We start from the raw sequence: 24,414 nt of genomic DNA on the forward strand, positions 1-24,414 counted from the left end.
AAAGATCGATAATAATCATAAATCATAAAAAGAATGATTAGTGTAGGATCATGTGACACTGAAGACTGGAGCAAATATGATAAGTTCACAGGAATAAATCACTTTATTGTTTATTCACAGCTGATCCACATTATTATAATATTTCACTGTTATTGTATTTATGATCATTTCTTTCACTCAAGTTTTGTCTCAATTATAACAAATGTTCAACTCACCACTGACTTCAATATTTTAGCCACAAAAGTATCATATAAAACATTAGATCTAGTTCTCTTCGTGTAATGACTGATCCTCATCTGTGTGTGGAGGAACGGGATTAGAGCTGAAACCTCAGCTGTGACGTCAGCTAATGTGTGTGTGTGTGTGTGTGTGTGTGTGTGTGTGAGTGAAGCAGCCCATCATAACACACCTGCTGCTCTGCCGACAGATGAATATGTTAATGAGTGAGCAGAAACAGCTGCAGATCTGCTTCCTGTTCAGACTCATGATGGACCGACGGCTCTCACGTGTGTGTGTGTGTGTGTGTGTGTGTGTGTGTGTGTGTGGGACACTAGAGGTACTCTCCAAACCCGCAGGATGTTCACACACACCGATCACGCATGCTTGTTCACGGTCACGTGATGGGCTATAAAGCTGAAAGAGTCTCTTCTGCTCACCAAGGCTGCGTTTACATGACGTCTTTCTGTCCTGTGTTAAGAGCTTTGTGTTGAGGCCCCGTCTGAATCAAGCTCAGAGGATTATGGGTAACAAATCAGACGCTTTACTGACATTTCCCAGCCGAGCTCTGGAAAGTTCAGACGGTTTTATAGTTGTCCAGGTGTCCTCCGTCAGCGTCTTTAGGTCAAATCTGACTTTATCAAGCAAACGCAACAATAACTTTCATATTGTTAGTAATATTTCAACTGAGCTTTAATTTTTAATTTATAGATTACATACATTTATTCATCTGTCAATCATCTTTGCATTATAAACTAATCATTAAATTTAATCTTACTAAGACATATTGGCAGATATTGATATGCATTTTATATAAGTATCTGCTGCCCTGTTATAAAGTCTCACTGATGTACATCACACGCATCAGAATGTCGTCTTTCTGTCTATATTAATAACATATTTTGCTCAGTTTGGTCTCGGAATAAAACTGAGCCATTTTTTCCTGGAACACTCATAAGGGTCAATTTTTGGGAAATTGAGATTTATATATCATCTGAACGCTGAATAAATCATCTTTCCATTGATATCTGGTTTGTTAGGATTGGACAATATTTGAAAATCTGGAATCTTAAGCTGCAAAAAAGTCTAAATATTGAGAAAATCTCCTTTAAAGTTCAAGGTCAAGGTCAAGTTTATTTATATAGCCCTTTTAAAACAGCATAAATGCTGACCAAAGTGCTGCACAATATAGCAAACAAAACATCCCCATACAATACAAGTTAAGCACTAATAATAAAATATCAAAAGAAACCAAACAAAAGTAATACAATTAAGACAAGAACATCATGCAATATAAAACAATATTTAAGACTTAAAAATTAATATCAAATTAAACATATGCCTGAGAAAAAAATGAAGTCCTCAGCAATGCATATCACTACTAATAATACATTTATGATATGAAAATTCACCAAATATCTTCATGGAACATGATCTTAAAGGGATAGTTCACCCAAAATGAAGATTAGCCCATGAATTCCTCTCCCTCAAGTCATCCGAGGTGTGTGTGACATTCTTCTCTCAGACGAATAAAATCTGAGTTATATTACAAAAGTCCAGGCTAATCCAAGCTTTAGAACTGGATTCATAGTTGCTCTGTTTTTGAAGTCCATTAAAAGTGCATCTGTCCGTCATATACTGCTCTACATGGCTCTGGGGTGTTAATAAAGGCCTTCTGAAGCGAATCGACTCGTTTGTGTAAGAAAAATATCCTTATTTAAAACTTTATCAAGTAAACTTTCGGCCTCCGTCTTCCCTGTTCAATCTATGGAGAAAGTGTGTAAAGTTCTCCTGCGGATGGAAAGACTAACGCTCAGCTCCGCTCGTCATGACGTCACACACACATCTGGAGTTTCACTTTACACATTCAACACTTTTACACGGAAATCAATCGGCTGGAACTCTAAGTTTTAAATATGGATATTTTTCTTACACAAACGCGTTGATTCGCTTCAGAAGGCCTTTATTAACACCCCAGAGCCGCTGGAGCAGTTATATGACGCACAGATGCACTTTAAAAACAGAGCAACTATGAATCCAGTTCTAATGCTTGGATTAGCCTGGACTTGTGTAATATAACTCAGATTTTATTCGTCTGAGAGAAGAATGACACACACACCTCGGATGACTTGAGGGAGAGGAAATCATGGGCTAATCTTCTTTTTTGGGTGAACTATCCCTTTAATATCCTAATGATTTTGGCTCAAAGGAGAGTGTATAATGTGGACGTGTGTGATGTATAGTTGGCGATCGCCACAGATTCCCCGTGAGACGCAGGGCTGGTGTTGAGCTGCAGGGGTTTGGATGTCGAGAGGGTTAACGGAGAACAGGAAGCGCTCATATCTCTGTTATCTCTCAGCGGAAGAGGAAGTGTTGGAGAGCGTCACTCTCAAGATAAACACAGAATCTATGAAGAACTCACACCTTTATTAGAGCTAAACACAAGCCGTCCCACAGCGAGCGAGCCGGCGACAGACGCCGCTTTACCTGCAGGGTTTGGTCTGGAGTTCAGCAGGAGTTCATGGCAGATTCTCTCGCGCTGCAGGAAAAGCTAAAGTGCTTCCGGATTCACATCCTCACCAGCAAACGTCCCCGTGACTCCATCAGCTCAGGGTTATGATGTCTGAGGGGAAGCCGTCCTTCAGCAGGATCCCTCGCTCACGCTGGCAGTCCAGCTCTGATATAAACCCGTACCAGTAGATGACCAGACCTGGGCCAAACCTGCACACACACACACACACACACACTCTCTGAACAACTCACACATGGGGAAATACTGTTGAACAAATGTTAGCAAACATTGACATATTAAAGGATTAAATCACTTTAAAATCAAATCGATCCCATGATTTACTCGCGCTCAAAGCATCCTAGGTGTATATGACTTTCAGACGATGCACTTTTATGATGGATAGATGCACTTTTATGATGGATAGATGCACTTTTTATGATGGACAGATGCACTTTTATGATGGATAGATGCACTTTTATGATGGATAGATGCACTTTTATGATGGATAGATGCACTTTTATGATGGACAGATGCACTTTTATGATGGACAGATGCACTTTTATGATGGACAGATGCACTTTTATGATGGACAGATGCACTTTTATGATGGACAGATGCACTTTTATGATGGACAGATGCACTTTTATGATGGACAGATGCACTTTTATGATGGATAGATGCACTTTTATGATGGATAGATGCACTTTTATGATGGACAGATGCACTTTTATGATGGACAGATGCACTTTTATGATGGACAGATGCACTTTTATGATGGACAGATGCACTTTTATGATGGACAGATGCACTTTTATGATGGACAGATGCACTTTTATGATGGACAGATGCACTTTTATGATGGACAGATGCACTTTTATGATGGACAGATGCACTTTTATGATGGACAGATGCACTTTTATGATGGATAGATGCACTTTTATGATGGATAGATGCACTTTTATGATGGACAGATGCACTTTTATGATGGACAGATGCACTTTTATGATGGACAGATGCACTTTTATGATGGACAGATGCACTTTTATGATGGACAGATGCACTTTTATGATGGATAGATGCACTTTTATGATGGATAGATGCACTTTTATGATGGATGGATGCACTTTTATGATGGATAGATGCACTTTTATGATGGATAGATACACTTTTATGATGGACAGATGCCCTTTTATGATGATAGATGCACTTTTATGATGGATAGATGCACTTTTATGATGGACAGATGCACTTTTATGATGGACAGATGCCCTTTTATGATGATAGATGCACTTTTATGATGGATAGATGCACTTTTATGATGGACAGATGCACTTTTATGATGGACAGATGCACTTTTATGATGGACAGATGCACTTTTATGATGGACAGATGCACTTTTATGATGATGGATGCACTTTTATGATGGACAGATGCACTTTTATGATGGACAGATGCGCTTTTATGATGGACAGATGCACTTTTATGATGATGGATGCACTTTTATGATGGACAGATGCACTTTTATGATGGACAGATGCACTTTTATGATGGACGGATGCACTTTTATGATGGACAGATGCACTTTTATGATGATGGATGCACTTTTATGATGGACAGATGCACTTTTATGATGGACAGATGCACTTTTATGATGGACGGATGCACTTTTATGATGGACAGATGCACTTTTATGATGGACAGATGCACTTTTATGATGGACAGATGCCCTTTTATGATGATAGATGCACTTTTATGATGGATAGATGCACTTTTATGATGGACAGATGCACTTTTATGATGGACAGATGCACTTTTATGATGGACAGATGCACTTTTATGATGGACAGATGCACTTTTATGATGATGGATGCACTTTTATGATGGACAGATGCACTTTTATGATGGATAGATTCACTTTTTCGCCATTATAAAGCTTGGAGGAGTCAGGACATTATTAATATAACTCTGATTGTGTTCGTCTGAGAGAAGAATGTCACACACACCTAGGATGAGTTGAGGGAGAGTAAATCATGGGCTAATTTTCATTTTAAAGTGAATGAATCCTTTAACATCAGGTCACTGTTAGTAATCTACACGACAACGACTGAATCAGGTCAGAAAATGTGTGTGTCTAAACTGAACTGTGTGTGAACCGCAGTCTCATGCAGACTTTTGACTGTCAACATAAAGTCTGATCCTCACTGGAAGATCCGTCCACTTGGACAGAAAAACACAGACGCCACAATAAATGGAAGGTGCATCAAGTCAGCCAATCAGACTGGATTATACTTAAGGTTACAAAAGGGCTGAACATTTCCAAAAGTTACCAAAAATCCTGGATAGTTTGCAACACTAATTGTGCCAAAAATCTTTAGAAAAAAGAAAACGTATTTCATAGGGCCCTATATTTTTTTTATTTTTTGTTAAACTTTTAATAAATTGTTTCATGATTTCAATTAATCAGACATGCGTTTTGATTAACACAATGCCATTTAACCATTAACACACAGTACATTAAAAAGGCCCTAAATTTGATTACGAAATTAAATTGCATGAACTGCAAAAAAATATATATATATTTTTTTTATTTAGGACAAATATCTAAACATCCATAAATCAAGACACTAGAGATGCAACTTGAAGAAATGAAGTGTTGTTTTCAGAGAAAGTGAGTTTATGTTTAAAACAAGAACAAATCTCTGTCATTGGGTATGAAATATGAAATAAAGCATGAGAAATTTTTATCAATTTACTCCAGTGTATGTGGGTAAAGCACTTTTTTAAATTCAGATAGTGGTTATGATTCCAATTACTCAGACATGCTTGATTAACACAATGTCATTTAACCATTACAACAGAGCTCAGAAACATTTCAACAGAATAAGCTATGAAACAAAAAATAAGTTAATAAGGCCCTAAATTTGATTGCAAAATGTTATTGCATGAACCGCAAAAAAAAATATATATATCTAGGATTTTAGTTTCCAGCACAAATATCTGAACATCCTTAAATCAAGACACATTTACTGGAGATGAAGAAATGAAGTGTTGTTTTCTGAGAAAGTGAGAACAAATCTCGAACGTTAAGATATTTTTAGTCAAAGTTATGGAGATCTGCTGAAAACTGTGGTCAGTGATAAAACTCATCGTGTGCATAGACGTTTACATTCGGAGATGTGTGATGTTCCCGTAAAGTCCTCTTAAAGGGATAGTTCACCCAAAAATGAAGATTAGCCCATGATTTCCTCTCCCTCAAGTCATCCGAGGTGTGTATGACATTCTTCTCTCAGACGAATAAAATCTGAGTTATATTACAAAAGTCCAGGCTAATCCAAGCTTTAGAACTGGATTCATAGTTGCTCTGTTTTTGAAGTCCATTAAAAGTGCATCTGTGCGTCATATAACTGCTCCAGCGGCTCTGGGGTGTTAATAAAGGCCTTCTGAAGCAAATCCACGCGTTTGTGTAAGAAAAATATCCATATTTAAAACTTAGAGTTCCAGCCGATTGATTTCCGTGGAAAAGTGTTGAATGTTGAAAGTGAAACTCCAGATGTGTGTGTGACGTCATGACGAGCGGACCTGGTGGCGTTATGCTGCGTTCACACCAAACGCGAATTGAGCGTCAAAATCGCGTCTATCGCGTCTAGTTTCACGCGCGAACACTTTGAATGCATTCGTGCGTCCAATTCGCCGTGGACGCGCGAATGCATTCAAAGTGTTCGCGCGTGAAATCGAGCGTTTGAAGTGAAATTGACGCGCGTTCAAGGCACTCCAGGAGAAATATGTCATAAAACACCTCTGACTCTTTTCATTTTCATTAAACATATAGATTAAACATTAATAGCCACACACATGTGGTCCAGGCAACGCCTACATTATCTTCACTGCATGTATATTTAAATATCCTTAAAATATAAAGTTATGAAACTTCTCTTTACCCTCAGTCAAAACGATTTGGCAGACAACAAATTATAGATTCATGAGAAAAGATCGGCCGTTAGATCTACACAAGATGAGCCACTACAGGCCATCAGAGCAGCAGCAGATGCAGAAGGACTGGCTGAGGAAAGGCTGCTCTCGCCGGGGTTAATGAGCGCTGATCGCCCGGTGATCGCCTGGATCTCACAACTCCACAAACACAAGATTATTTTTTTAAATAGGTGCTCTCTTTATAAATAAACCACAGATTTGAGCTTTAAACCACATTCTCACCAGAAAAAGTCTTAAAACTACATTTTGTGACACAATAGTTCTATTTTGAAATTATGCGGGGTTTCTCATCACATCACTTCACCATGTGACCGCAGCGAGCAGGCTCCTGATTGGTTAACGCGCCGCGAATTGACGGCAAAGTTCCAATTTTTCAACTCGGGCGTCAGATGCGAATTCGCTTCAAACGCATGAATGCACAAAAGCACCACTCGCGTGTAACGCGCGTATCGCGCAAGACGCTCAATTTGCGTCCAATTCGCGCGAACTGGACGCGCGAATGAGGCGGATTCGCGTCCTTCGCGCCGCGCGAAACGCGTCTTCCGCGCCGCGGGACCTCCAGACGCGCGTCAACGCGCCTTTCCATTGACTTAACATTGAAATCACTCGCGCCAGACGCTTTATTCGCGTTTGATGTGAATGCAGCATTAGTCTTTCCATTCGCAGGGGAACTTTCAACACTTTCTCCATAAATTGATCAGGGAAGGCGGAGGCCGAAAGTTTACTTGATAAAGTTTTAAATATGGATATTTTTCTTACAGAAACGCATCGATTCACTTCAGAAGGCCTTTATTAACACCCCAGAGCCGCTGGAGCAGTTATATGACGCACAGATGCACTTTTAATGGACTTCAAAAACAGAGCAACTATGAATCCAGTTCTAAAGCTTGGATTAGCCTGTAATATAACTCAGATTTTATTCGTCTGAGAGAAGAATGTCATACACACCTCGGATGACTTGAGGGAGAGGAAATCATGGGCTAATCTTCATTCTTCCCTTTAACTGATTCCCAACACCAACATCCAAAACATGTCCTGTTGGTGTGGCGGATCTAGTCGGTGAATGAATGCCGTCTCTCTGATGTGCCCACACTGAATGTAAACCCATGTTCATCGCAATAGGACGCCACACAGACTGAAGGCTGGGTTGTGAAGAGGGCAGAAGAATCTGCCGTGTGATTTGATTGGATGTCAGGCGAACAGGAGCAGGGCGGCGAGGGCTTTAATGGCCTGTTTCCCCTGAGGGAGGCGTCCACAGCGCTTCAGAAACACAAAGGCCGCTGTACTTCAATGCAAAGGTTCCATAAATAAAGGCATAAACGGACACAGGGCTCCAATTATAATCGAGGTCTATTATGTGGGCCACCGCTTCGCCACCTCAATCTGGCACAAGTATCGCTCGGGGGAAGTCAGTGATCTTCCAATAAACATCTGACTGCGTAACGAGTCGGTGAAATTGTTTGTGAAATGTAGCTAATTTGGAGCGGGCAGAGCGAGTGGGACGCCTCGCTGGCACACACACTGCCATTAGCGTAACGAGCGCCCGCGCCTGACTCTAAAGCAGGTGCCATGCTGGTTAAAAAGGCATTTTAATGAGAGCGCAGCACTTAAGAACACAAAGCTGAAGGAGAGTGAGTGGCCTCCTCCCCATCCATGCACACACATAATCGCAGCGTAATTGAATAACTAATTACAGCCCTCCGCGTGTCATCTCAGATCCAGAGGACACCTTCCTCCATCCCACATCTCAACACATTCAGACCCTTCAGTTCTCAGATCACAGGCTCACCCGCTGCATACTCTACAACATTACTTCAGAGGTTCGTTTTCCTTGTATTATACCTGATACATATCCAAAATAATCCATATTGAATGGAATTGTGAAATTGGTGTCAATATCCAGCAGGGTTGCCAGGTCCCAGATATATTTCTAGCCCAATGACAGCTCAAAACCCGCCCAAATAGAATGAAAACTAGGGCCTAAAAATAAACATTTTTAAAGTGATCACAGGATTTTAAAATATACTCAAATAGAAAACAGTTACTTAACATTTTAGTAATATTTCACAATATTACAGCTTTTTTTGTATTTTTAATAACATAAATGCAGCCTTGGAGAGCAGAAGAGACTTCTTTAAAAAATAATTTAAATAACACTGAGCATTCAGATCCTCCTTCACACGGCAAACAATGCTTTTCTTAGTATTTTTGTCTTGTTTTCAGTCCAAATATCTAAAAAATCTTACTTTAAGAAGCATTTACTAGATAAGCAAAAGTTTTTGTCTTGTTTGGGGGAAAATAACTCAAAATTAAGGGAGATTTTGCTTAAAATAAGCTAAATAATCTGCCAATGGGGTAAGAAAGATAATCTTGTTTTCTGTTTGAATTAAGATTATCTTTCTTTATTTATAATTATATATAAATACACACACATTCATGTATAAGAAAAAAAAAATATTTTTATATATAAAACATTTATATTTATATATATTATAGATTATATAAATGTATATACATGCAAATATTTCTTAAATATATACATGCTTGTGTGTGTATTTATATATAAATAATAATTAACAGAGTACACACACATATATTATGTAAACACAAACTTTTATTTTGGATGCGATTAATCACGATTAATCTTTTGACAGCCCTAATATATATATATATACACACACACACACACACACACACACACACACACACACTATACCAGTCAAAAGTTTGGAAACTGTACTATTATAATTATTTTTTAAATAAGTATCTTCTGCTCTCCAAGGCTGCATTTATGTTATTAAAAATACAAAAAAAGCTGTTATATTGTGAAATATTACTAAAATGTTAAGTAACTGTTTTCTATTTGAGTATATTTTAAAAAGTAATTTATTCCTGTGATCACTTTAAAAATGTTTATTTTTAGGCCCTAGTTTTCATTCTATTTGGGCGGGTTTTGAGCTGTCATTGGGCTAGAAATATATCTGGGACCTGGCAACCCTGCTGGATATTGACACCAATTTCACAATTCCATTCAATATGGATTATTTTGGATATGTATCAGGTATAATACAAGGAAACTTTTCTCAAGGAAAACTAATCTCTGAACTAATGTTGTAAACTATGGGAGTCTAACTACAATAGCCTACTAATATTGAAGGTACAAATTAACAGAAACACTTAAATGACACTAAATTATGTTTTTTTACGTTTTTGATTACACAAACTGCATTTAATTTAATTCCCATTTAATTCATAGTCAGGAGGAAAGACCAGTATTAGACACATATTCAATAAAGTATCAGGGTTATAATAGTTCACTAAAACTATTAAAACAATCTTCATTACTTGAAATTAAATAAATGTTAACTGAAATTAAAACTTATTTGAAGCTTTAGCTTAACCTGATATGGCCTACTAACTAAAACAGAAATACAGAGTTATAAAAACTATATAGATGTTTTTTAAAAAGTGAATTGAGCTCTTTCGTGTATTTTTAATGTCAAAAACAAAATGATGTCAGAATGTTGTTCAAGTGTCAGTCGGTTATGTGACGCTTAAATGCTTAATGTATTACAATTGAACTAAACTCATTAGATTTTAGGAGAATAAAACTAGACTAAAACTAAAAACTATTCAGGAGACTAAAATATGACTCAAACTAAATCAAAATTTGCTGTCAAAATGAACACTGCTCGAGTGATCAAAATTAAACATCTAAAATGGTGTTAGTATTTGTCCATGTGTGACTGACAGGCGTTTAGAGCAGGATTGAGTTTCGTCTCTTCTGCTTATTACATACAGTGAAATAGATAATGCATGTCGTATGAGTGTATTCACTTGAGTTATTGTTATTGGCGCTTACTCAGTTGAATTATGTTTCTGCGACTCAAAGTATTTGAGTTGTGTTTATGAGGAAAATTGAGTTGAAATGACTTAAGGGTCTGTTTGGTCAAATACAAATTAGATGAGTTCAAAACACTTCACACCAGACGCGAATAAAGCGTTTCGTGCAACTGATTTACATGTTAAGTCTATAAAATTCAAGTCGATTCGCGCAAATTGATCATTTGATGCGTGATTTGCGCAAGTTGAAAAATCTGAGCTTTGGCGGATATTCGCGGCGTGTTAACTTGATTTTTTTCAAAATGTACTTCCCTGATTTAGCTCAGCCATCAAGTCATACATCATTTCAAAGGTTTTTTTTAATAGAGAATGTGAAAATAATAACTAATTTTTGAACATTTGTGAGCAGGGGTCTAACATACTTTATATTTATATTACACACATATAATTATATATATATAAAAGTAGGCCGGGACTTGGTTCTATGCATGGGTTGTTGATTGGATGCGGAGATGTGGGCGTGGTTCTCTGAAGTGTATGAAGGGGGCGGGGCTTATGAGCACTGAATGACTGACGCTTCACTGGAAGAGCCATGTTTTGAATAAAAATGACCAGGTCAAAAAGAGGAAAAAAAAGAAAAATTAAACCTGCATGGATGATTCATTCAAAATACGATCAATAAGATGCTTTTATACAATAGATAGGATACATTTTAGTGTTAACTCAGGGTCAGAAATGAACTCCATTAAGAGCCAGTATTGATTTTCTACTACCATCACAAGAGCTATTTTTATAATAACCTGATTAATCGTGTTTTACATGTAACCAATTACTTCAGGATACTATAGATTGTTACTAATACAAAACCCCATCTTTAGACTGCAAAACCCCATCTTCATGGCTCGTGTGTGTTCGTCGTGTGACACGACGTTAGGAGATTCATGTACATTTACAACGCCCACATGAAGTATATCAATTATAAAATACAAAACAGGACAGGGCTGAAACATTATGACAAATCATTAATGCTCCTGATATTGCAACAATGGTTATTCATTTTGATTAATAGAATACATAACGTCTCTGATACTGTACTATCAAATACTGTGAAATAAATACTGCAGAAAAAAACATTATTTCTACATGAAAAAGTCAGTTCAGGCAAGAATTCTACATTAGTGCTCAATTCGAGCGTGTAGAAATTAAAGCGTAAAACTTAACATCATAAAATGAAGTAAGACTACTCAACTTTTCTGATACTGGTGTTCCCATCATGCACTGGGGTTGAATAATTAAGGGTTGATTTGGCTGTTCTCCAGCTGGATTTACACCGCTTCGTCATTGCTTTTGTTGTTAGTTTAGCCATTTTGTGACATTTGGAGTTCATTTTCTCCTCAAAACGACACATTCATACTCAAACACCGTCCATTGTGTAAGTATTGCGTCTCTGTGTTCAGGTGTAGATATGGAGTGTTATTTACTCAGATGTTTCTAAGTAAAGCATAGACTTTAAAAGTGTGGTATCGCAAAGGAAACTTCAACTAAATAGAAATTACTCAACCTTTTACTGGCCAAGTTAAAATTACATATTTTCTTTGTTAATTTTACTTAACTTAGTTAAGTAGACTTTACTTAATTCCATATGTGCCCCTTGACCTCAACACCAGTCCTGCGTCTCTCGGGTATATCTGTGGCGATAACCAACAATACATCGCACGAGTCAAAATTATCCATTTTGCTTTTATGCCAAAAATCATTAGGATATTAAGATCATGTTCAATGAAGATATTTGGTTAATTTTAATATCATAAATGTATTATTAGTAGTGATATGCATTGCTGAGGACTTCATTTGGACAACTTTAAAGGAGATTTTCTCAATATTTAGACTTTTTTGCACCCTCAGATTCCAGATTTTCAAATATTGTCCAATCCTAACAAACCACACATCAATGAAAGATGATTTATTGAGAAATCCAGACCCTTATGACTGGTTTTGTGGTCCAGGGTCACTTAAAAAATTGGGAAATTGGGAGCTATGTGTGACATCACCTTACTGTGAATTATGGGAAAGGTTACGGTGATTATAGTGCAGAAATCCTACATGACACCATTGCTCAGTCCCTCCAGAAAAACGCGATTATGCGATCGCATGATTTAATGCATAATCAGCCAAAGTCCGCATATTTATGCGGGGGCTGCATTTTTTCAAATACGCTGCACTTTCGCAGCGTAAATTGCCTATTTCCACGTGCAAAATTAGCGGGGCTATCATGATTTCATAATCCCCGCATTTTCGTTGCAAAAAAGTCAGATATATATTAGTAGAAAGTTGAAGAAAAATGTTTGTTTACTTCACACAAGAGCCGCCATTTCCACCTGTTGCCATGGGAACCGTTTTGAAGTGACGTAAAAACCCGACGTGAACGTCATCGACAAGCTGCAAAACCCCGTGGAGAAACCATAGATATCGCTGAAACCATGATGAAGCACGCAGATTCCCATCTGCCAACAAAAATAACAGCAAAAGACCAAAGGGTGTGTTGACCGATTTCAAAACACGGCATCATGAAGCTTCGAAGCGCTATGAATCAGTGTGTTGATTCAGCGGTTTGAAGCGTTATGAATCAGTGAGTCGATTCAGCGGTTTGAAGCGTTATGAATCAGTGAGTCGATTCAGCGGTTTGAAGCATTATGAATCAGTGAGTCGATTCAGCGGTTTGAAGCGTTATGAATCAGTGAGTCGATTCAGCGGTTTGAAGCGTTATGAATCAGTGAGTCGATTCAGCGGTTTGAAGCATTATGAATCAGTGAGTCGATTCAGCGGTTTGGAGCGTTATGAATCAGCGAGTCGATTCAGCGGTTTGGATCGCCAAAGTCACGTATTTCAGCAGTTTGACACGCGATCCGAATCATGAATCGACTCACTGATTCATAACGCTTCAAACTGCTGAATCGACTCGCTGATTCATAACGCTTCAAACCGCTGATTCAACTCACTGATTCATAACGCTTCAAACCGCTGAATCGGCTCACTGATTCATAACGCTTCGAAGCTTCATGAGGCCGTGTTTTGAAATCGTCATCACTATATAAGTCGTTATTTAGGGTTTTTTTGCGCACAGAAACTATTGTCGTCTTCATAAAGTTATTGTAGATTAGATTCAACTTTATTGTCATTACACAAGTACAAGTACAAGGCAACGAAATGCAGTTTAGGTCTAACCAGAAGTGCAATAGCAGCAAGTGCAGGATATACAATGGTTGCGTAAGTGCAGGACATAAAAATGTTCTGAATATATATAAATATGTATAAGTAGAGAGATGGTTATTACTATAAGTAGAACTGAATTTACAGATGAATATATACAGTGAATAAATATACAGATGGCTATTACTATAAACAGAATTTACAGGTGAATATGTACTATGAATAAATATACAGACGGTTATTACTTGAACAGAATTTACAGTTAGAGGTATACAATAATATGTTAGGCTAATATGAGGAATATAGCAGTGGATTAAGTTAGTACAATAAATTATGGACAGAGCTATCCGAAAGAAAGTGTAAAAGTGCAGTGGAAAGTGGTTGCATATTCCAGTTAGAAGTACGGTGCAAAATGCAAATGTAAACATTGTTACTGTAAATACAGTCGGCAGTGCAGATGAGCATTATCCAGTTACGGTATGGTGGTGCAGAATGCATAAGTAAACAGTTGTTACTGTAATAAACAGTCAGTAGTGCAAATAACAAAGTGAAGGCAGATGTGAGGTAGGAGAGTTGAGCCGCTGTAGTGAGATGGACTTTGTAACTTTAGTCTTTAGTGTCTTTTAAGGGTCTTGAGAGTGTAAAGTTGAGCCAATGGAGGCCTTTCAGAGCATCAGATTTACACTAAAATATCTTCATTTGTGTCTGAAGATGAACGGAGGTCTGACGGGTGTCCAACCACATGAGGCTCAGTCATTAATGACACAATTTACATTTTTGGGTGAACTAACCCTTTAAGAGATTGCACGTTGTGCATTGGAAGCACTCAAATGTTGTAAAGCTACCTCTGTAAAACTGGAAGAAATGTATTCATTTTTTCAGAAGTTGTAGCATATTCTTTTTTTAAAGCTACAGAACTTGTTTGGCTTAATGTTTTGTAAATTTGAGCCGTGTGTTTATTAAGGTCTTCAATAAAACAAGATGAGAACTTAAATATTCCCAGCACTTTCTGTGATGTAGTGCTTTTTTTCTCTTTTTCATCAAACCCACAAGTTCCCTCAATTTTATCGCATAAATATCCCACATTTTCCATCGCATTTTTTAAGAAAACGTGCCGCATAATCAAGGATTTTTGCCCGCAACAATCACAAATAAAAGCCGCATTTTTCTGGAAGGACTGATTGCTAAACGCAGTGCTTGGCCATCGATTCTTCTTTCACTTGAACATTTTTCAGGATTTCAGCAATGACTATTATTAAGAAGGCTTAAGCCGTTTGCTGTGAATCGGAGGATTGTGTCTTTATGCAGCTCTAGGTATCGGGAGGCTTTCCGTTGGGCCACAGTGGAAATGACCTGGTAAAAAGCCAACCTGACGGCTTCATCATCCTGAACCTGGAACACCCCTCGCAATATGAAGAGACTCAACGCAGAGAGGAGAGTTGAGTTCTCCAGGGCTTCCTCTCCGCTCAGCTGGTGATGAAGTGGTGTTTATTTATAGGGCTGGAACCGGGTCTCAGGGGGCAGGAGGGACTCAAGGTCTCACGTGTGTCACCAAGGGCCAGCGTTCAGCAGCGCTCGATAACCAAAGGCCTTCGCACAAACAGGATGTTAAATAAATACACAACCTTCTCCATAAATATCACAACATCCTGACATCCTCGTCTGACGCTGGTCTGGTTCTGTTTGAGCTGTTGTTCTTGAAGACTGACAAAAATGGAAAAACTGTATCAGTCATATCAGCCATGATGGAGCCCATGAGCAAAACACGGCCGCTGTAATTACGCCGTAAAGAGCGAGCGATCTTCCTCCAGGTATAACTCTGATCGTTCGCAGAGGAAGTGAAATTTACCCCCAGTATTAAAGCCGGATTAAAGCGCTCTATCTAAAAGCCTCAGAAACAGCGCTCGCGTCTCATTGAGTCCCATCAGGGCCGGCTAACGGCCGCTCGAACCCTGAACCCGCCACACATATTGATAAGCTCATTAAAGAGCTCCATCCGCCATGTGGCCGTAATTGCATAAATCTGTTCAGTGCTCATTATCTCGTGCTTATGGATTAATGATCGCCAGGCTATCGGTGAGGTGAGACCCAATAAACGCCTGACCCGTCTGTGATAATGACTGGAGATGGCACTTCCAGATTTAGCCACATCATTTCCTCCGGCTGGAAGGTGACGGCACACCGCAGTCATGAAGAGGGAAGGGGAATATGCAGATCCATCACCTTCACCCCTGCTTTAATGACCAGTTCCATTAAACCATCACTATCTCAGAAAAAGATGTTATATTTGTTCAATACGGGGGAAGAACACAACACTAAATATTAGACGAAAACTACTTGCATAGAAAAACAAAAAGCTGACTGAAAAACAAAACATACATGACTACAACATTAGTTATACATTTTTCGCTGGTTCATAATTTAGCGTTTGTAGGAATTTCATTTTGTACGATTTTAGTTTAGGGTACAATTCTCACTGTTAACTAGCAGCTTATTAGTATGCATATTAGGATATTGGCTGTTTATTAATACTTAACACTTAATAAATAAGCAAATATTAATGCCTCATTCTGCATGACCATATTGCACATCCCTTAATCATACAATGTAGGCAGGTTTATAATCAGAGATCCCAAATATGAGGTTAGGGGGAAACATTTTGATTTCTATGATCTGCATTTTAAGATGTTCTGAACGCCAAAAAATGAGATAACAGCTTGAAAATCATGTCAAAGGCAGATATGACTGATACAGTTTTTCCATTTTTGTCAGTGAAGACAGTAAACATATGTTTAACTGATATTTATATGTTTTATGAATCATTTTTGTAGACATGTTAATTTACTGAAGACTAACAGGAAAGCTGGGGAACTACATTTATTAAATTAATTTCCAATATGCACACATTCATTACTAATCTTATGCCCAATACAGCCTGAAAAAACTGAGCTTTATTTACTGAGAGCTACACATGGAATTATTAATTTACAATATGCACACATTTATTACTAATATTACTTTGTTAATATTTCGTGTTTGTTAATTACATTATAAATGACATTACATAGGCCTATTTCAAATCAAAATGGCGAAATTAGACAAAAGTTTATTAATTTGGCTGAATATTTCTGTCATTTGTTTATCATTTCTGACTTCAGCTCAGATATGAAGCGTTTAGTTTATCTTCATATCTCTCACTTGAGGTCGAGTCGCTGCTAAAGTTCAGCTCAGCCTCAGCAGCTTCTGTGAACATAAAGCCCGCCCACTCTGATCTGATTGGTTTTCTCAAATGTTTTGACATTGACGAGCGGTGACGGACCAATGAGAGCTCAGATCAACACACACACACACACACACACACACACACCTCTGCTTCTGATGTGCGCTCATATGTTTGAAAGGTTAATCACACATTTTTTTAGGGGGGCTGGACAGAAGTTTAAGTCTAAAAAGGGCCTAGTGACGGCCTGGCCAAAAATGATAGTCAAAAATTTGGCATGCTTCCTTGTGTTATCGCAAACATTTGACATGAGTTCATTTGCAGAAACCGATAAACATTATGTTTAAATTCTCCGTTATTCTCCACATATCGCACGTTCTGAACACTAAACATGTTTCGTCACAAAAGCCGGTATTGTCACGGAGTTCACGTTTTACAGCAGAAACCCACAAGCACCTTTGCGGTTAGTGAACCGTTTTAGCGAATCAGCACACAGTATTCAGGTCAGGTGACAAGACTGCTAGTCCCTTCCAAAAGACGCGCTAGCTGAGGGGAGTTGGCTAAAAGTGATCGAGGATGGATCATTTCGACGAACTTGATGAACCCGTCTTGTTATCTACATCAGAATTCTGTCATCTATATAATGTTTAATATTGCTCATTACCGCTCTTTACCTACTTATTTTAAGTTAACCACTTAAACTCTGCGGACCCTGTACATATGACCTTTTATATGTAATTTACGCCCCCCCCCCCCCATCCGCTTATACAGTGGTATAAATGCAATATCCCTGTGTCATTTTACAAAAAACCCTGAAATTACTTAAAACACTTCTGAAAGTGATAAATATTATAGCATATGTTGTGTGTGATACAATAAACATATTAAATATTTAAAAAAACAGACAAACAAAATGGCGTTTTTTGATTTTTTGGTTCTAAATTGATTGTTGAAAGTGTGTAACTCAGGCCCTGTGAGCTCTAGCACCCTGCAGACAGTTCCGGCTGTAAACACTAGATTACAGAAAACACTGGAGAAAATAATTCATTGGTTTCCTCCCTTCAGATCCATCTGAATAAACCTTGCACACATGATCCAGACTAAACTCTTTTCTCCAGTATTTTCTGTAATCTAGTGTTTACAGCCGGAACTGTCTGCAGGGTGCTAGAGCTCACAGGGCCGGAGTTTGCGTGAATCGCGCCACAGAATGTCTATTCGCGTCTTTGCAAATCACTCGCGCTTAACGCTTAATTCACGTCTGGTGTGAACGCACCATTACAGTCATAAAACAGTCACACTTTTTAGATTCTTGATATTTAATAAAATAAACTGTCAAATCACATGAAAATATGCTAGATTTAAATGTGCCACAGCTGTATTGTTTTCAATATTTTTTTTTTCAGACAAGCAACTGCTAGAGCTTTACACAGATGAATAGGCCTATTTGATGACCTGTCATGTTATATATTTCCTGTAGACTTGATTTGGGTGTTTACAGAGCTCATTTAAATAACTTAACTTTGGAAATCCACTAGCCACAATGACTGCTGAGAGACAAAGTTAATGTCAAGCCCTGATTATATATATCTTAGGGATGCCACAATACTCAATATAATATTGAACTTTTCGGTTTTCATTTAACTAATTATTTTTCAACAAATTCTATCATTTGCCTCCATCACAATATACTGAACAACGTGACATACATTCACATCACATGTTAGTGTTAGAGTTATACTCACAGCACACTAGAGTTATCCACAATCCCCAAAGTTCATTATTTGCATGTGTTTTAAAGTCTTGCCGGCTCATTCGCGTGTGCGGTTTTATCATGCGCTTTTCCGAGCGCGCGCACTAAACGCCTGTCAAACACGTGATTACTGGACTAAGTAGTCGTCTTACTGCGCTAATACTGTCAAATACACACAAGGTTAACATAAACACAGTCGGTTATATCTAAAGCGAAAGTAAAATCGGTGTGTGTGTGTGTATATTAGATGAGTGCAGGTCTTTAATTGACAGCGCCGCAGCCTATAGTGAACACGCCGTCCTTAAAGGGACAGTTCACCTCTAAAATAATGTCATTATTTACTCACTCTAATATTGTTCAAACCTGTATTCATTTCTCGATGACAGAATTTTCATTTTTGAGTAAAATATCCATTTAATGTTAATACAACAACAAAAGACAAAGAGAAAATCTCTCTCTGCTCTTGACTGAAGAACTAATACAGCAGCTTTAATAAGAATCAGTGTATGTTTTATAGTGAAGTCTATGTAGTGTTTTATTTTTACATTTATTCATTCAATCTCATACTTTAATTCTGCTGTACAGCTCTGAGCTGCCAGTGTAAACCATATATATATATATTTTTATTTTATTTTTTTATTTTATACAATACACTAGGAATACAAGGTTTTTTTTAAAGTAAAGTTTTTAGTATAAGTAAGGTTTTTCAATTCTTTAAAGTAAAATAAAGAAAGACTATTTTCTCCTTAACCTCTTTCTGTTCCTGTCGCCCTAAGAATAGAATAGCAAAAAACTGATGTGACAAGCCATCAGAACCCAACCGAACCGAAAACCGTGGTTAAAAACCGAGGTGTGTATTGAACCCTGGACTAACTGTATTGTTGCATCCCTAATATATATATATATAATTACTGACTTTCGATCGTGATTCATATTCGATTCTCAAAAACTGCATTAGAATCAAACAATCCTGTAACAGGACTTTTAATGCACATGTTTTTACATTGCTTTAACTCATCAAAATAAGATTTTATAAGATTCAGTTTCATGAAATGTCTTAAACATCAAAAATTTTTGTACTTAAAAATGTCAAGCAGCCACGAATAATTCCACGACGTATAAAAGCAATGTTTTTGCATTGTTGCAATGAGCATTTGGGGTCATTTCTTATATTTCCTCCTGACTTTGGGGTGAAGAGATTCCCTCAGGAAGTCTGATCATATGCAGAAACGGGAAGATAAAGCTGAAATCTCATTAGACGTGTGGAAGATGTTTCTGTGTTCCTGAAGAACTCCGGTGGACTGTGGGCTCGTAAGAGGCTGACCTTTGACCCCGCGCCTCAGATCGAGTGTCGGGTGACCTGCGGTTCAGTCTCCATTGACCTCAGAGCTGCTTTCCATCACATAAACGGGCGAAAGCTTTCATTCAGAGCTCCTGCGAATTCATTAACAGACTCTTTAGATGACATTACAGCACTTCATTTCTCTGGTCCATAATAAAAGAGCCAAACGCAGACAATAAATGATTCCACAATCAATTAGTCAAGACCAGTGAGTAAAAGCAGTTGAACAGCGGCCGCTGGCTTCCAGACGAGATCAGACTGGGATTATCAGCTCCTGTAACCTGTTAGATGCTGAACTCCCAGAAGCCCGAGTCAATAATTAGCCGCTCTCTCTGGGGGCATCCAAACAAATCCCTCAGAATGGCCTCCATTCGGTGTCAGGCCGGCTGTAGCGGCTAATCCCGCTCTTAGCCCTGCTCGCTAATGTGTTTCCAATTTGTGCTAGCCCTCTGTAATCATCAGCGTTCGCAGTGTAACCCGAGCGCAGGCGCCAGAGAGAGAGAGAAACCTTCCCATGAACACGACAACTGCAGAAGAACTGCCTTCTCCACCATCATCTCTGAAGCTCCATCACAGCTCATTTACTGCTTTAAGATTACTTCTCAAGTCCAGTCCCTTTATCTCACACACACACACACACGCACACGCACACACACACGCTTCAGCTTCACACTGATGACAGGACATCAGTTCAGTTTTTGATTGATTCATTTCTGTTGTAAAAACTGATTTCAAAAACGCATGTAAAAAAATAAATTGCTCAAAATGAAAACAATTAGTGTGAATCAAAAAATTAAATTACATGATTTCATCTCTTAAATGTCTTAGTGCGTGTTTGGGTCACAATTTAGAAATCTCATTTCATGATTAGGACTTTTAATCATAATTTTTTAGATTTGCAAGTCATAATTTTGACTTTAAATCCAAAGTTTAGAATTTTTATCTCTGAATTTTTAAAGTCATGATTTCAACTGACATGACTTAGCATGTCATATTTTTGACTTTATCTAATAATGAGGACATTTAAAATAATTTTTTCAAAATTTTATCTTATAATTATGACTTAGCATGTCGTATTTTCGACTTATCTCACTATTATGACTTAAAATCATATTTTCAACATTTTATCTAATAACGAGGACATTTAAAATCATATTTTTCAACATTTTATCTTATAATTATGACTTAGCACGTCATATTTTTGACTTTTTATCTAATAATGAGGACATTTAAAATCATATTTTCAACATTTTATCTAATAATGAGGACTTCTAAAATCATATTTTTGACTTTTTATCTAATAATGAGGACTTTTAAAATCATATTTTTGACTTTTTATCTAATAATGAGGACATTTAAAATCATATTTTCAACATTTTATCTAATAATGAGGACTTTTAAAATCATATTTTTGACTTTTTATCTAATAATGAGGACATTTAAAATCATATTTTCAACATTTTATCTAATAATAAGGACTTTTAAAATCATATTTTCAACATTTTATCTAATAATGAGGACATTTAAAATCATATTTTCAACATTTTATCTAATAATGAGTACTTTTAAAATCATATTTTTGACATTTTATCTAATAATGAGGACATTTAAAATCATATTTTCAACATTTTATCTAATAATAAGGACTTTTAAAATCATATTTTAAACATTTTATCTAATAATGAGGACATTTAAAATCATATTTTTGACATTTTATCAAATAAAGAGGACATTTAAAATCATATTTTTGACATTTTATCAAATAAAGAGGACATTTAAAATCATATTTTTGACTTTTTATCTAATAATGAGGACATTTAAAATCATATTTTCAACATTTTATCTAATAATGAGGACTTTAAAATCATATTTTTGACATTATATCAAATAAAGAGGACATTTAAAATCATATTTTTGACATTTTATCAAATAATGAGGACTTTAAAATCATATTTTTGACTTTTTATCTAATAATGAGGACATTTAAAATCATATTTTTGACTTTTTATCTAATAATAAGGACATTTAAAATCATATTTTCAACATTTTATCTATAAATTATGACTATGATAATTGAAATGAGCTGATCAGTAATATAGTTGAATATTTAGTGTCCCCGACTGAGCAAGCCAAAGCCAAAGGCGACAGAGGCGACGGTGGTAATGGAGAAAAACCCTTGGGAGTAACCAGGCTCAGCCGCTCAGTTCTCCTCTTCTCCAGTAAATCTATCATAACTTGAAGGCATGTCCAGTAACACTTTATTTTACAGCGTCCTTGTTACATGTACTTACCATAGTAATAACAGTAAATTATGCATAATTACATGCAACTAACCCAATACACCCTGACCCTATAGTAAGTACATGTAGTTAATGAATACGACTCAGTACCTAAATATATCATCACACTGTAACAATGACACCTTAACATAAAGTGAAACTGAATGTCTAAGCGTGTGTAACAGGTGAACATAATGCGGAAACAGTTGAAATTGGTATAATATTGTTGTAGGATTTCAAAATCCCCAGATCATATTGCAGACATTGTTTAAAACGTGCTACTTCTTAAGCTTTTCCTCTAATAGTCTTGCTACAAATAACCGGAATGTGTCTATAATCCTTTAAAAAAAAAAAGTCCAGAGACGCTAAAAGCGCATTTCAACGCTGAATCTGAATCGCTGCGTTCCCGGAGGAAGAGCGCTTATGAATAGGTGTGCAAGCTGGCTGTCAGACATCCAGGAGAAAAAACACAGGAAAAGGACCCTAAAAATAAGTGAAGCCCATCCAGAGAGCGTCCAATGAGAAAACAGGTCTGGCTCTTGTCCAAGTCGCCACCTCTGCTTGTGTAACCGCGACTAAATCAACATGTCAGCGCTTCCTTCAGCAGAATCCTCACAGCCAGCCTGATAACACTGAGCCGGCGTGGACACGGCCCTTATGTGTGTGTATTTATATGATCCTGCCCACTCAGGGCATCAAATCATGATCTGGCCCGCAATCAGAGGGTGAAGCGGAGTGCTCGGCGCTCTGGAGACCCCTGGGACCCCGCGGGGCCCGTCTCACCCCGCTCAGCCCGTCTCACCCCACTGGGCCCGTCTCACCCCGCACAGCCCGTCTCACACCACTGGGCCCGTCTCACCCCGCTCAGCCCGTCTCACCCCACTGGGCCCGTCTCACCCCGCTCAGCCCGTCTCACCCCGCTCAGCCCGTCTCACCCCACTGGGCCCGTCTCACCCCGCACAGCCCGTCTCACACCGCTCAGCCCGTCTCACCCCGCTCAGCCCGTCTCACCCCGCTCAGCCCGTCTCACCCCGCTCAGCCCGTCTCACCCCGCGGGGCCCGTCTCACCCCGCTCAGCCGGACCCTGGATGTCTGAGGCCTCTCACACTCACATAAACACACACCAGTCAAAGAAAACAGCTCAGTTCAACAGCTAAACACTGCATCTGATGAGAGGATTTCACCTCACACACTTATGATGAAGACATGCCAGATATAAAGACACTTTATGTTACACTGTCCTTGTTATTATGTTACATGTACTTACCATACACTCGCAGAAAAAAGGTACAAAAAGCTGTCACTGGCACTTTTGTACCTAAATGGTGCGTATTGGTACCTTAAATTTACATATTAGTACCTAAAGTGTACATATTAGTACATATTAGAACATATTAGTACCTAAAGTGTACATATTAGTACCTAAAGTGTACATATTAGTACATATGAGTACCTAAAGTGTACATATTAGTACATATTAGAACATATTAGTACCTAAAGTGTACATATTAGTACCTAAAGTGTACATATTAGTACATATGAGTACCTAAAGTGTACATATTAGTACATATGAGTACCTAAAGTGTACATATTAGTACCTAAAGTGTACATATTAGTACCTAAAGTGTACTAGTAACTAAAGTGTACATATGAGTACATATGAGTACCTAAAGTGTACATATGAGTACCTTATGTGTACAAATTAGTACCTAAAGTGTACATATGAGTACCTAAAGTGTACTAGTAACTAAAGTGTACATATGAGTACATATGAGTACCTAAAGTGTACATATGAGTACCTAAAGTGTATATATGAGTACATATGAGTACCTAAAGTGTACATATGAGTACCTTATGTGTACAAATTAGTACCTAAAGTGTACTAGTAACTAAAGTGTACATATGAGTACATATGAGTACCTAAAGTGTAAATATGAGAACCTAAAGTGTACATATGAGTACCTAAAGTGTAAATATGAGAACCTAAAGTGTACATATGAGAACCTAAAGTGTACTAGTAACTAAAGTGTACATATGAGTACATATGAGTAC

At 37.7% G+C, this 24,414-nt stretch overlaps 1 protein-coding gene across 2 annotated transcripts in view; it reads right to left on the reverse strand.

Annotated features, from left to right (window-relative positions):
- Window positions 1-880: 880 nt before the first annotated feature.
- Window positions 881-24,414, reverse strand: part of cdin1 (CDAN1 interacting nuclease 1) — a 130,958-nt gene continuing 107,424 nt past the window's right edge. For both annotated transcript variants that reach the window (XM_079833759.1, XM_079833758.1), the window contains exon 12: window positions 881-2,937. In XM_079833759.1, the coding sequence (XP_079689885.1) occupies window positions 2,820-2,937 (118 nt within the window). In that variant the 3' untranslated portion in view covers window positions 881-2,819. The remainder of the gene's footprint in view (window positions 2,938-24,414) is intronic.

The sequence above is a fragment of the Gobio gobio genome, assembly GCF_949357685.1.
Source record: "Gobio gobio genome assembly, chromosome: 13".
In the NCBI taxonomy this organism is placed as follows: domain Eukaryota; kingdom Metazoa; phylum Chordata; class Actinopteri; order Cypriniformes; family Gobionidae; genus Gobio; species Gobio gobio.